The sequence below is a fragment of the Tauraco erythrolophus genome, chromosome 12 (assembly GCF_009769465.1).
Source record: "Tauraco erythrolophus isolate bTauEry1 chromosome 12, bTauEry1.pri, whole genome shotgun sequence".
In the NCBI taxonomy this organism is placed as follows: Eukaryota; Metazoa; Chordata; class Aves; order Musophagiformes; family Musophagidae; genus Tauraco; species Tauraco erythrolophus.
This window is the reverse complement of record NC_141476.1, coordinates 14,135,858-14,150,735: the sequence shown is the minus strand read 5'-3', so window position 1 is coordinate 14,150,735 and position 14,878 is coordinate 14,135,858. Positions and strand designations below refer to the sequence as shown.

The following is a 14,878-nucleotide window of genomic DNA, read 5'->3' as shown; positions in this document are numbered from 1 at the left end:
GTATCTCTGTGAGGGTTCAGATAAGACCCATAATAAGTTTCAGAGGTACTGTGCATTTATTTCATACGAAATTAAAATTAAATCCTCATAATTCTGCATCTTTCTCCAGCAGCTCAGTCACATTCTAATATTCGCAATAGTAATTTAAACTTTAAATAACATTTATATAGTTTTCTATCATTCAAGGAATATTTCAGGAGAAAATTGCCATAAAAAAACCCAATGACTTTACATCTGCTCTTTTAATTAACTTGTGGACACTTACCCCACAGTAAACATGACAATCTGTTTCTCTAAGAAACTTTTTAGATAAGAAAATTAGAAAAACAACTTTTTTTTTCCCCAAAGCTGTTACTGAGCAACATTTACACCATGTAACATTCATTTTGTTTTACAGTAAATTACACTCATTTCCTTGGAATTACGCCATAAAAAGTTTTAATTGCTATTTGCCATAAATAGAGACTTACCTCTCTTTCGCTACGACAATACCCAGCAATTGGTCTTCAAGTCCCTCTGGTGTAATCATAAAATTGAGTAAAGAAACTTTTGTAGCAAGTTCAGGCATATAATGTGGATTTCTCAGTTTTGTGGTAATAAAAAACTTGAAGTCACTGGAATATTCAATAACAGTCTCACCAAGCCTGATACACTCCATGCCTCCTAAAGTTAAGATGAGAAATGTTAAGAAAACCATTATCTACTTCAATTACATACAGGAAAAAAAAAAATTACTTTTGTGATTAAATAAAAGTAAATTTATTGTCAATGACAAATTTCCTAAAAATTGATAAATAAATAAATAAAGCTATCTCATTCTCTGAAAAATTCTCACAGACTTCAGTGAGGTCATGTTTTACTCTTAGGAGATGAAATCGAGTCGATCCAATTACTATCAGACTTTCAATGTGTGTATACCATAGTGGAGACCTGTGGAATTATAATCAAATATGATATTACTACAGAATACTCTATCCTTGAATTACCTGCCTGAAATAGGAAATTCAAAAATAAAAGAAAAAAACTGTTTGAGCTTTTATCTTTTTTGGGCTTTGGTTTGTTTATTTTGATTTTGTGTTTTTTTAGTATGAATGCGAAAACCAGTAAAAATAAACTATGCATGAAGGAAGGAAAGCATACTTGTGTTTACGTGCATTTTTCTGTCTTTTTCCAGGAGGAAAAGAAAGAAAAGTTGAAAATCAAATTCATAGCTACTTAGCAAGCTTCAGAGAAACAGAGGAAAATTGTGCCTTAAGCAAAAACCCTTAACGGCTTTTCTTGATTGATGCAAAATTTAGTAAATATTAGTATTAGACTAAAACATATGAAAATGAACAAGCAAAACATAATTTCATGGAGAATCTTCCCTTTGCAGAGTCAAGTGTCTTCATTTAGTCTCCTATAGCAACATAGTGAAGGTTATTTTTTCACATAAATACACTATCATGTGATATATGAATTATATTTATTAAAAAAAAATAAATAAAACTTCAGGCTGTTGTGAAACTACCTTCCTCTTACCACAGGCAGCAGTAAACCAGAGAGTAATGAGAAAAACATCGGACAGTACCACAGATGGCAAGATGAACATCAATATAATCTACTTCAGAGTTCAAAATTAATTTTGCTGTACCTTGTTTGAAAGTCTGTTTAAGCAGCAGAGGTTCAAATGATGGGTCTAGTTCTTCTCCAACATTTTCTAGCAGAAGTGGAGTTCCAAACTGAATGCAGTTTTCCACAGTTCTCATATAATCTGTGTCACTGACCTTGATAACATTCAGCCGGTTTTCCTTCTCAAAATTCTTGATCCATCTATTTGCTTGACCTTGAGGATCAATCATTAATGGCCTAGGACATACGAGACAGTTTTCTCAGTGCTCAGAGTTTTTTAAAATTTTAAACTATTTTGAAATGTTTCTGTGTCAGGCAAGGAAAAAGTGATACAATTTTTATTCTCTTATTTTAAGATAACAGTAAAAAATGGATGGATGGGTATTTTAGCATAATTTGAAAAGTAATACCAAAAATAGATTTAAGAATTGAAAAAAAAAATGTTCATAACATCAGGACGCAGAATTCTTGTAAAATCTTGTCCTGTTTCTCTCCTGGAATTCTCAGTATTTAGAAATAATTTATTTTTAAAAATTTGGAGTTCATTCTCATCTTTTTTTTCACTTAAAAAAATAAAAATCAACAATTAGCTGCAATGCAAATCTGAGACATTGGTATATCAGCTAGTATAAGACTGGAAATAAAAGTGGGACAGGGAAAGGTGACAATATTTTACTTTTGTTCAACAGATTTGCCTCACTTCGCACTTGCTGATTTCATCTATATGTATGTATTGTAGTAAGTCAGGCATTGGTGATATCAAACACCTCCTCTAACTGCACCCTCTCAGAACTAAGTAACATTCTAAAAATGGAATTACACACTGTAATCGGAATGTAATCTGAATCTACCATGAAATCTAATTCTTAAGAGAACACAGATCACAAGAGCATCACTAGAAAGTTTTAAAATCTTATATCTCTACTGTATGCAGATTATTTGCAGACAGCTATCACAAGTTTTCATATAACGCAACAGATATCATCCTTGAAATACAATTTCAGTTGGAATTAAAAGAATTGTTAAAGGTCCTAAAAGAATCCTTTATATAGATGTGAGTTTCACACACAATAAATACCTATAAAACATAAAAATGTCATCTGATAGCCTTATAACGGTAAGAATATGAAGTGGACTGTGGTATCTGCACACTGCAATTTATATAACTTGAATCCCACCATTAAACGTGTGAAGAATGAGGATTTCTGTGCATTTCTAAAACCGATTCTTACAAATGCTTTATTAGTCAGTAATAGGACAAGACACAATATTTAAAAAAAAAAAAAAGAAAAAGAAGTCCTCACTTTATCCAAGAGCACTGCATCTCCCGAAATGAAAGCTTTCAAATAACTACATACACAAATCTCTGAAGTGTTATGCCTCTTAAATTTCAGAAGAGCTGTATATAAAGATCCCACTCTTGTTTCCAATTGCATTGTCTCTACAGAAGTTACATTGTCTGTAGGTATTTAGTTTACTTTTTTTAAAAAAAGTGCAAAATTGTTTGGATTTGAAAATTAAACCTTTTTGTCACCTACCAACGTCTTGAGTTGTCAACAATGACCCCATTGTCTACAGAAAATACGTCGGTTGGCAAACCAGCAATGTTCCAGGCTCTTATTTTTATTGGGTCACCAAGAGTCTTACTCAAACAGAAATTCTCAGAACAGGGGATATTCTTCTCCTGGAAAAATAAAAGAAAAGAAAACCCCATTTACCTTTAACTGATGTTTCTTTACATTTTTTATTAAATGCCACTTCAATCTAAAGTGACAATGCATTTCATTTTAAGAGTTTGAAACAGGTTAAGTGCAATTAAAAATCCTAGGGGAAAAAAAAAATCATATTTTCAATAGCTAACTGTATTTCCCCATAGAATATTTACTATCTCCAGATTTTGTAGGATTTGTCCAGTTTTTTCGTACATTCTAAATGTGGGGGGTTTGTTACATGAAATAATAACAATGTATTACCTTAAGAAACTCATACACAGTTGGAAATCATGTAACAACTCTGTCTTCCATTACCTCTATGCAGCAATCCAATGCTGATTTGCTACTGTTTGATGTCACAGTCACAGTCAGTGACCTCAAACCACTTGGATTTATGAATTATGGTGTTAGCATAAGTATGTTGGAAGTGTCCCTTTGCAAACAGCATAATCAACCATTTAATTAACATATAAATATGTGTCAGTGTACGTTATTATAGAATTTTTTTACATTACACATAATTGCATTTTAAAGTTCATTCTTCCATTTAAAGGCAAAATAGAGAAAATTCTGAGATTTTACTTCAGTAATAATCAAGCCTTACAAAGTCAATGATGCGCTCTTGTTTCTGATATGCTTTTAAGTCTAGAGTAAATTCACTAATTTAATTAAATTCAAATTTACAGAATATTAGACGAGCAGAATTTATCCCACTAATCTTAGTGAGTTTTACTACGCCAGTATTAAACAAACAAGGGATTTCTGAAGTCTTTTGCAATAGTCTGAAAAAAAGCAAACTCTTACTTAAATCTAAGATAACCTTCTAACCTTGCACAGTTTGCTCCAATCTTTGGTACATTCTTGTCGAAATCCAGCAGTAAAAGCTCCCAGATATGCTATGACACCAGCTGATATCAGAACATCTCCTGTCAAATTATCATATATGTCCTGAAGATCATTTGCAGCATTATTCCATCTATGACAAGCAAAGATACAGAAAAAAATAGTGCTGAAACCTCCACATTAATGATATTGATGATAAAAATAAACTTTTTGTTGTTGTAGTTTCTCTTAACTTCAGGTGGAGAATAAGGACACTGCGTTTATGTATTTTATTCTCGTTTTGAAGACTTTCTCTACAATTCTCCCAATGTTGCTGCCCGTATTTTTACATTACAAACAATTAGGAATCTTTCAAGGGCCCAGACACTCTTAAGTAGTACAGCCCTCAGACACAGATACAGCATCAAAGGCTCAGAGAACTAAAGTTCAAACTCTATTTCTGCAATGGCTGTTATATCTGACATTCTAACTTTAACCTGACCTTGATTTCTCTCCACCAAGGCCTCCGATCAACTTCTCTGCTCGTTCTAGTTTCTTAGCACACAGATCAAACTGGAATTCTAAACGAGCCTTTTCCTCAGTTTTCTCAGCAAAGGTTTGTTCCAAAGCAGCCAAACGATTTTCTACTGCTGCCAGTTCTTCTCTCTTCTGATTCAAGAGTGTCAGTGTCTCTGCTAAGGACTGCTGTGCCTCTCTTAAACGATCTTTCTTGGGTGCAACGACCTATAAACCAGTACATAAATGCTTAAAGCACATTTTTGCAAGTTTATTATTTAATACAATGCTTAAGGTGAACTTATCAAGCAAAGGAAAGATTCCATAGCACTGAGAGACTAGGATCAAAAACGCACCTTCGCAACCCTGTCATACATCTCCATTGCCATAATCCATTTGCATAAACCCTCTGCTGCAGAGGAAGCTTTAGCCACCTTTTGTGGATCAAACTCAGGATTAGTCAAGTATTCAGTCCGAATCTTCTGCATGACAGCTGCCTGGATAACAAAAGCATTACAGCTAAGCAAAGTCTTGTGGCTGATGCTTTAAAATTACACTGATTGATTGCCGTTTCTCTATAGAATGAAACAGCAAAGAATTACTTGGTATTAATTGTGCTAGAAACCACTGCTCATTTGTTTCTTTTGATTTTCCTATGATGCTTTGTAGTCTGTTCCTGTTTTCATCTTAATCCTACCCTTATCCTTTATAAACGTGCATTCGGTATGTCTTCCATGTGGCAGCTACCTAAGAGCATTACAGTCACAGAGAAGCCTTAATTTACACTGTCCCTTGTGCAAAACATGCTAATTTCATTATTTGCTATCTTTGCTCAAGACACAGCTGTTGGGGATCATTATAAAAATGTATTCCTACCAATGTAAGGCAAAATCTAAATAAATTACATTGTTTGCACCTACTTTTGGGGATCTCAGTTTTATAAAAGACAAAGCATATTCCATTTCCACTGAACTAGGCAAACTGCAAGAATCACACTATCAGATAGTAAGATCTTTAGGGCAGATAGTCACGTCTAAATAGTTATTTAGCTAGTATATGTCTGCATTTATTGTACTTAAAATATTACCCATTTTAACAAGATTCATTCAATCAAAATAATACAATTAGAAACAGCTATTAAGAAAAGCACCAATGTGGGCAGTTATTTAAAAATACAAAATGTTTATAATGCCAAGTAATGGATTTAGAACAGCTAGCACAAAAAAGACATAGAAAGGGTGGACAGAGATCAAATGTTCACCGGTTCCACAAAAAAAATGCAACCAAAACCCAAAACAGAATACATGAAATGAGGCTAAAAGGACCCAGGTTCAGAAGAATCAGAAGGAGATCGTGCTTCATACCACTTAAAAAGTAGACTTCTGGAACGCTTTGTAAAACGTTCTTGTAGATACAGAAAGTCTACATGGCTTTAAGCGGACTAGAGAAATTACAGAAGAGAGATGTGCTGAAAGCTACTAAACACACAGAAACTACACCTAGCTTTGGAAGTCCTTTATTTAAAGTGCCAGAGGCCAAAGAATATTTGGAGAAATTATCATATATTCTGTTCCTACTCCTTCCAAGGTACCTGCTTTATGGCCATTTTTGGACACAGGATACTGGACAGGACAGACTATTTACTCTGATACAGTTTTTAAAGGTGTTATTTTTACCTTTTGGTGAGATACTACCTATAAATTGCAATGTTAGAAGCATTTGTGCACAGAAGCATATTTCATTCAAACAGAAGACAGGCTGCATAGAAGCCTTAGAAATTCCCAAAGGGAATTCTATGATCTTCTGAAATGCCACTTCCAAGGGCTCACCCTGAGGAAATCTGACTCACTTGCTATGACCATACTCATCCTATAGAGATACCCTATCATCTTGTAAAGATCCTTGGTCATAACAGAAGTTGCCTAACTCAGGACAAATGGGGCCTCTGATATAGCAATTTCTAATTCCATTTCCCGCCTGCAACAAAGGGTCTACATGGTAAAAATCACTGAAAAATTAGACAGAAGTCTTACTGGAATATTGTCCTTGTCATACTCTTTCAAATCCTTTAAGAAATTCATGTCACCAAGCAGTTTCTTGCTTGGAGCCCAGTAATCCAAAATCTACAAAACAGAGTAGGAAATATATTTTCAAGTTTTAAAACAAAAACACAAACAAAACTCAACAAATCTCTTTCATTAACACTCATGCATACTTAACACTCATGACTTTGTATCTCCTTGAAATGTCAATAAAGGACAAAGTCTATCAGATCAAACATTTCCCCAACCATACCTAAAGCCAAAATCCAAACAGTGTCTCAGGGAAGAGTTGCTCATTATCTATTATCTATATATGAGTCAAGCAAATCAAATGACTTCTCTTTTCACATGACAAAACTTAGAAAATTCGGAATTCTGGAAGTTTTCAGTAAAATAATAGATGGAGGCTATAAGTACTTGCTTACTTTAGTGGCCCTTGGGTGATCTTGTTTATTGAACAAGTGCTCTGTGTTGAGAAGAACTGAAGTACACTTTTATTTGAAACTATTGTTTGCCATTTTACCTTGCCTCCAGTCCTTGAAGGATCTGCAATTTTTTCAGGTTTTATATCTCTCATAACACAGACAGCAGCCATGACAAGTTTGACACCAGATGGAGGATTTTTCATTGATTTGACAATTGATATATCAGAAGGCTAAAATAAAAATCACATTTAAAAACTTCATGACAAATGTTATGTGTTTCTCACCACTAAGATAAACAAACAAACAGAAAAAAAGGAGAATTACAACACCATTACCAATGAACATAATTATAGACGACTTTTAGAAGGGATGATACCGTGTTAGCAAGACAACTAACAATATCCATCAATGTATCTATCCTATGCAGGGGAAGTAAAAATGAAATACATGCTAGCAATTGTAAGCTAATGATTAATTAAAATTATGTTTTAAAAAGTTCAAGTCAGCATGTTTTGATACACTTCCATAAGTGTAATCTAAGACATCTCATATACTTCATAACTCCTACTGTACTAAATTCCTGCAGGACTTTCTCAACAATACTGCTTTCAGATAACGCACAATTAATGACAAGGACAAAACCTTTAAATCAAAGATCCAGATAATTCTTAGCCACAAACCAATGCCACGTTACACACTGGCGATCAACACTAACTTAACTGAAAGAGGAAATTCAGCTGATACCACTGCTGCTAACTTCAGGGTTTGGTTACTTTTCCTACAAGTGGGCTTTCTTGCAAATAAACAATTCTTCAAATGCACATACCCTCCTGTATTCTGAGTACATGAAGAGGAAATACACTGAACAATAACTGTACAGGTCCTCTCCTTTGACAAAACTGAGGCAATTTAACACTTTTTAAATACTTTTCATCTTAGTGCATTCTTTCCTAAATAAACAGAAGAGTTTCATCATGTCGAATAACACTTTCAAATGCTGAAGTTTAGATCAGCTTGCCTTCAAAGTGTCGAGAGCATCGAGTGCGGCCTCCAGGGCTGGGATCGCCTCTGCCAGGTCACTCTCACATTCATTTTTCAATGTCTGAGCTTCTTCAGCTTTTTCTGTAGCAATTTCTTCATCTACTTTTACAGTTTTTCTTTTTTCTTCTACTTCTGCAGATTCTATTTCTATAGTCTAAAGAAAAACACATAGGTGAGCTTCCTATTGAGCAGTGAATGATCAAATAAACCAAAATTCCCTAGTATAGCACTTATGGAATACTGTAAAATGTAAAGAGAAAATGGAAGCATTCCAATATTTTCATATATTTTCAATTTGGATTAATTTGCTTCTTAGCATAACGCAACATCATTATGGAGCTTTAACAGCAGGTAAACTGCAGGAAGGGAAATTACTGTCAATAAAAGCCATTTAAAATATGTTTGAAATTCAGGAGATAAACTCTTCATGTTTGTGCATCAGGCTATAACTAAAAAATGACTATTTTTTATAGTGAGTTGTCATAGCTTTATAGTCTATAACATTGACTACTGAAGTTTATTTTCTTTTCAGTGATGAGTCAACCCTTCACCCAAGTACTCCCTTTTCAGTTCTACAGAAGTGACATCTAGTTTTCTTAGAAGTTTGTAAGAGCAGGTAGAAGAGATATCACTGTATTTGCAGAAACACTTACAAATGAGAAGCAAGTGCATAAAAATGTCAATCGAACTTTGTTTTTTTGTGACACAACACCAACAGATAAGTATATTTTCATGTCAGAACTTTCAAAAACACCTAAGAGATTGGTTCCTAAACCCCACTAAATTCCTATGAAGTTAACCCTTTTTAGGATCCTTTAAAAAAAAAAAAAAAATCAAGCATATAATTGCTGTGCACGCAAAGACAGACTGTGCAAAACTGTTCTTGTTTATTTTATATGCTGAAGACCTATTTGTGGTTTTTGCAATGTTTGTGAACGATCTTGGGAATCCCAGTGTAACTACTATTAGCATGAAAGTTCCTCTAACATCCTTCAGCACAGAGCTTAGGCAAGGACTATATATCCAGAGTCTGTATCTTACAAAAAGAATGCAATTTGCTTCCAGTTCTAAGGATATAAGCATAAATACTGGCAAGTTTCACAACACTGCAAACCCCAGTAAATAAGAAGTGAGCTCAAAAACCTGATCTCAACTCTTATTTTTTGAAAGTCACATATCAGCAATCTTACACAGGCGTATTCTTTATAACCTGCCTACAATCAGCTGAGATACCAAAGTAGAAGTACATTGTACAATTAAGATTCCTCATTCAAAGCTAATTATTATGAAGGTGATGTTATGGATCCCAAGTACACACATGCTTACTTAAAAAACCATTAAGTTGTATTTGGATAACTCTACCTTCATCATGTTTGCATTATCCAATTTAGCCTCTTCCAGCTTGGGCTGCAGCTGAACTAGTGCTTGTTTCATCTCACCAACCTATACACATGCAAAAGAACCAGGCAGGATTCAGAAGTGCCAAGTACAATTTCCAACAATTTCTCTAAGATGTACATCTTATCTAAGGACTAATTTATTGATAGAAGGAAATAACATTCAGTTTCAAACTAAAACACTTCGGATCTCATATGTACTATCTCTAATTTTAAAAACTACATTCACTTATAGACACCTGTTAACCATTTAGGAAAGGGGAGCTCTGCTCATATCCTGCTTAGCAATACATGCTTGGAGGTCTGTGGCCTCTAGCACAACTGCTATGACTGTAGGAAAGAAAAGGCAAAATACATTTCTTATAGTTTTACTGTTGAAGATCAAGCTAAACAAAATCTGAAGTAATGCTTTTCACTGACCTCTCCAGGAAAAAACCTGCTTTTGCCAAACATTTTGTATTTTACGTTCCATTTTTGTCCCTACTCACCTGTGATTCAGCAAAAACTAGTTTATCTAGTCCATTTAAATATTTATTCCTGGCTTTCATTACAGCATCTCGTTTCTGAGTAAGAAGATTCCGAAATGCAGCAATAAGCTCAAGATAAGAAGTGGGAGTAACGTAATTATGGCGCCCCAGTCTTTGCAAGAACCTATTAAAAAAAAAATTGTTAGCAAAGTTATGTAACTGTTTGACAAATAATAGGAGCAAACAATTTTGACAATTTTATACAATATTTTCATGCAGTAAGATAGTATCCATTAACTTTTAAGACAGAAATGAGTAGTAATGAAACTCAATCACCTACTATTTTGTTGTTTCTTACTTGTAAAAATTAAACTTTTGAGTTCTCTGTTGCTCAGTTTACTACTTTCAGCAGCACAATCTTTTTCCTCTTAATATATCTATAAACTAATGAGTTGTTCTCAAACAAAACAGACTGACCTTACAGAGAGTGACAAAACTGAAGTATGAAAGTATTTACAGATGGGCACAACTTCCTGACGCTCACTGTCTGTGAGCTGAAGTGTTTCTAAGAACTTATTAGCCACACGTTCAAGGGCATCTTCAGGCCACGGCTGAGGAAGAAGTGAGGAGAGAAGCATTTGCAAAATTCAGCTGTTAGCAGTCTTCATACTTTAAAACCAGTTTTTACTATTCAAAACACCAGCATGAGACACACTAGTACCAACTATGTCTCAAGAACAATGAGCTGATATAAGGGTTAGATCAGATCAGCAAGAAGCTGATCTTCAAGTTAAAAGCTACATACTGCCATTCTATCCAAATGTTTCTGTGTCTATGTCATCCTCTGGTAGAAAAATTAATTGATGTCAGCATCAGGCCAAGCTATAGAGCTAACTGCACTTTATTGAGACTAACACTGCTTACATGAAGGATTATTAGCTACAGTAATTTTCAAAGTTTTATTCTGCTAGAAAAGGTCGTCTGATAAACAGCAGAACTTGGGTTTGCTAGTTGTTCCCATGATGCACAATCTGTTCAACAGGCAGCAGAAGTTATTATCATTTTCCGATCACACTGAAATGGTTTCCCTAGTCCTTTAAAACATACACATTATGCAAAAAAATTATAAATTACCATCACCAAACTGTGACTAATCACTAATTCAGAAATGTAAATTTTGTAGCAATAAAATTTGTGTAGTTGTAGAAATACTGAGATTGCACACCAAAGAGCTCCCAAAATATCACAGAAAATGCCTGTGCTATTTTAAAATTTCGAAAAACATGGAGTACTTCTATACAGAAGACAAGAGGAAATCTAATGGCACATGAAAATACAGATTGTTAGAATAGTTTGTTGTAATAGTTTGTTGAGGAAAAAATAAAGATATTTTCACATACCTGGAACCAATCAATAGTGCAGCAGTTGATGAGTGAGGGAAACTGTCTCAGACGATTGCGGAAAGCATCTCCAATTGGGCTAAATGCTACCACAATATGGAGATTTTCTTTGCAGCAGTTCACAAAAAATGCAAACAAGGCCAAGGGGCTGAGTTCTTCATTTTTATTGCCAGTCTGAACTATTGCACGAACACCCTTAGGAATAATACATAGGGTAAAAACTGTTACATAATTTCTCATTAAGTCCTGTAGCAATTCTGTTAATGATAGCACCACCATGAAATAAATTTTTTTATTGATAAATGAAACAGGTTGAATAGACTAGAAAAACAGAACAAGTAGCAAATACTAATAGAGAATAGGATCATGATATTTATCTGTGACCCTGACGATTAATTCCAGAAATGATCATCTGCTGCTTTGAGCAATTGAGAATATATCAGAAAAAAAACCTAAAAATCCATCCCAAGACAAGTTCCAGATGGATAAGACACATTAAGATGAGACAGAGGGTTAAGACATTCTGAAAAAAAAAATATCATAATTAGCTCCCTCAAGAAATAAACAAAGCCTTCTAATGATAAATACAACTATCAGGCTTAATTACAGTCAATCTTCAGTCACTCAAAGATTTAGGAGATACAAACAGATAAGGCAAATTACTACTCTCATTACACAAAAGCCACTATCACAAAAGCAAATGTTTTTCTCATCATCTACGCTTTAACTGTCCTATTAGTCCCCTAAGCATTTCAAGGCATTAAGTTACTAAGCTTTTTTAGCTTTAATATTATACTAAAACATGCTGTATTTATCTAATTGGAGAGCAAGATTTAAGTTTCAAACATCAAAATGTATTCCATTTGTTCATTTACCAATACCAATAATCTCTCAAAACAAGAAGAAACCTCTAGATTTGAAACTAAAGACTACTTCATAAAAGTACGATTATCCTAAATTCACTAATAATCCATGAAACACTGGATATAAACCCCTAAAACTCAAATTATTCTTCCACAAAATCATGTATACTTTACATAATCCCACAATTAAAATAAATGACAAAAATTAGTTTAATAATAATAGAGTAAAAGTGGAAATATTTTGATAGAGTAGTTTTAAATGAGTAAAACCCAACTTTGCTCCAGTTGGCATATCACGTTTAGCTACCCAGTTCTAGCATACACCACCTGAATATGTTTGTACAAACTGTAAAATTGAAAGAGTCGCATTATCTTAATACTGTTTTTATATACCTTGCAAGAATGAAACAGTAGCAGAGAAAGCTGATTAGAATTATAATCTCACTTCTTTGCAAAACACATGAAACGCAGGTATCAACATGCTCCATAATTTAAGCACAAGAAAAACCAATACACTAACATTTATCAAGTGATATCACTATTTCAATAAAGAACATTTGTGCATGTACTAAGAACCACCTTGAATGTCAACCAGAAGCATCCCTAGGTACGCATTACCTAGGTCATTTATTAGTAAACATACCACGAGATATGAAGACAGCCCAGCATACCGTTCCAAACACTGTTAGCTAACATGAAGTTTCCAACTTGATGGATACAAAGATTGATGCCCCTCCCTCCCAACTGGTGAATGCTACTTTGAAAATCCAAGCCTGATTTTAGTGAGAAATTTTTAAAAAATTGCCTGAGTACATTGCATCTTTACTTCTGAGCCTGAATTCATGGAGCACCCTTCCCCAGCTTCTGAGTGGAAATTGTCAAGACTATGAAATTCTGTCTAACAGCGCCCTAGTGCCCTACACAGCAAGAGTCTATTGACAAAGGCAGGCTGCGTTTTCTCAAAAAATGTCTTTGTCCTTAAGTGATCAATGAAAACATTACGATGTACATTCTTCTGCACAATACACTGCAAAAAATAACTATGGCCACGGGGTATTTGTGAACAATTAAAGTTCCCAATGTGCATAACTTAATGTGTTTGTGGGCATAATTCCAGGTCAGAATTAAAGCTAGTATTAGGCATAAACTACTCCATAAGTTTACTAATAACTGGCTGACTTATCTAAAGTCTCAAAAAAAGTCACGGAATTAAGTGCATATATCCAAAAGCCACACTTCACACTGAACTGACAAAATAGCTTAAAGGGAAGTGACATTCAAGAGAATTTCTAAAGATACCTCTATAATTTCTTGTCTTTCATCTGCTGCAAAAAGATTGGGTACCTCCCCAGTGTTGAGGACACTGTCAACATCTTCTAAAAAGCTTTCTTCTTTAATTTGTGCATCTGTGATTATAAATACAGTTTTCAAGCCTTTTACACCTGCATTCTTCAGAAGACTCTAAAATGCAAGACATAAAAAAATACTGTATATTTCAAAACATCATTCCTCAAAATTAAGCCAAAATGCAAACAGATAATACTTACTTTCAGATCTTCTCTCCACTCATTTGTGCTATAGGTCTTAGAAATCTCTGGTTGCAAAACACACATTTTTGCCATGAATGCTGCTAGACGAGTCAAAGACTGACGTCCACTTCCTCCCATTCCAACCAACAAAGCATTACCCCCTGGCTGCTTCAGAATACGGCTTATACGAGACAAATGTTCCAACATGTACCTGTATTGGAAATGTGCTGATCACCAGAATGGCAGAAATACATATACATTTATACATCTATAAATCTGTGAAACAGCTATAGAAGTAGCATCTCCAAAAGAAATTTCTGAAAGTGGGGTGGGGGAGAAGAGGAAAGAAAGGGAGTGGGTACACACCACAAAATAAAAAAAAAACAAAAACACTCAACTCTTTTGTCATACTAGTATCAGTATTTAGCTAAATTAGAAACGACTACAAATTACTAAGAGGAATCGGCAGCAGTGAGAACAGGAGCACTATATGGACAAAGGTGTCAAAGAAAAAGAAAAATAACAGAATTTTTCTACTTCTAAATCATAGTGGTACTATCAGTTTTAACTTTCTTGAAGTATAGCAGTTTAAATAATTTTTAAAGAAGCACCTGGGGAAAAATGAGTTATATCAACAAACCGTGCGCTTCCCTCTGCCTCTGACAGTGTTTTATAATTTATATGTGAAATAGATATCAGAACAATATCTTCATAAAGCAGCATGTGCACATGACTGAGAGTCCCATCTGTTGTGAAAACACAAGCATAGTTTATCTCGGAACACGCAATGTCTATGGGAGATTGCCTGCGTAAGCACAGGGCATTGGGCAGTTAAACTAAGCTGAGCAGCAGTTAAAAGTGGTCTCAAAAAAAAGTTACAGCATTTCAAAAAGATAAATTATTGTTTATTTTAATTGATTATGAAAACAAAGGAGGCAAATCCAGATGTTATCCATGAGATTGGACTCTACGACTACAGTCAGACATGCTCTCCTGGCTGCTGTTCAGTGAGGTAACCTGAATATTGCTTCTGCACTAAGAAAGTGGCCTCTG

General features: G+C 34.4%; 1 protein-coding gene across 1 annotated transcript in view; it reads right to left on the bottom strand.

Annotated features, from left to right (window-relative positions):
- The window catches only part of DNAH12 (dynein axonemal heavy chain 12), a 69,443-nt gene that overhangs the window by 14,713 nt on the left and 39,852 nt on the right, over positions 1–14,878 (bottom strand). Inside the window, exons 42-56 of the mRNA XM_086619344.1 lie at positions 13,844–14,036; positions 13,596–13,757; positions 11,434–11,628; positions 10,511–10,644; positions 10,055–10,217; positions 9,532–9,612; positions 8,147–8,323; positions 7,227–7,358; positions 6,695–6,784; positions 5,018–5,158; positions 4,648–4,889; positions 4,152–4,299; positions 3,150–3,295; positions 1,634–1,848; positions 471–663 (exon numbers count right to left, since the gene is read on the bottom strand). Of these exons, the coding sequence (XP_086475470.1) occupies positions 471–663; positions 1,634–1,848; positions 3,150–3,295; positions 4,152–4,299; positions 4,648–4,889; positions 5,018–5,158; positions 6,695–6,784; positions 7,227–7,358; positions 8,147–8,323; positions 9,532–9,612; positions 10,055–10,217; positions 10,511–10,644; positions 11,434–11,628; positions 13,596–13,757; positions 13,844–14,036 (2,412 nt within the window). The remainder of the gene's footprint in view (positions 1–470; positions 664–1,633; positions 1,849–3,149; positions 3,296–4,151; positions 4,300–4,647; positions 4,890–5,017; positions 5,159–6,694; positions 6,785–7,226; positions 7,359–8,146; positions 8,324–9,531; positions 9,613–10,054; positions 10,218–10,510; positions 10,645–11,433; positions 11,629–13,595; positions 13,758–13,843; positions 14,037–14,878) is intronic.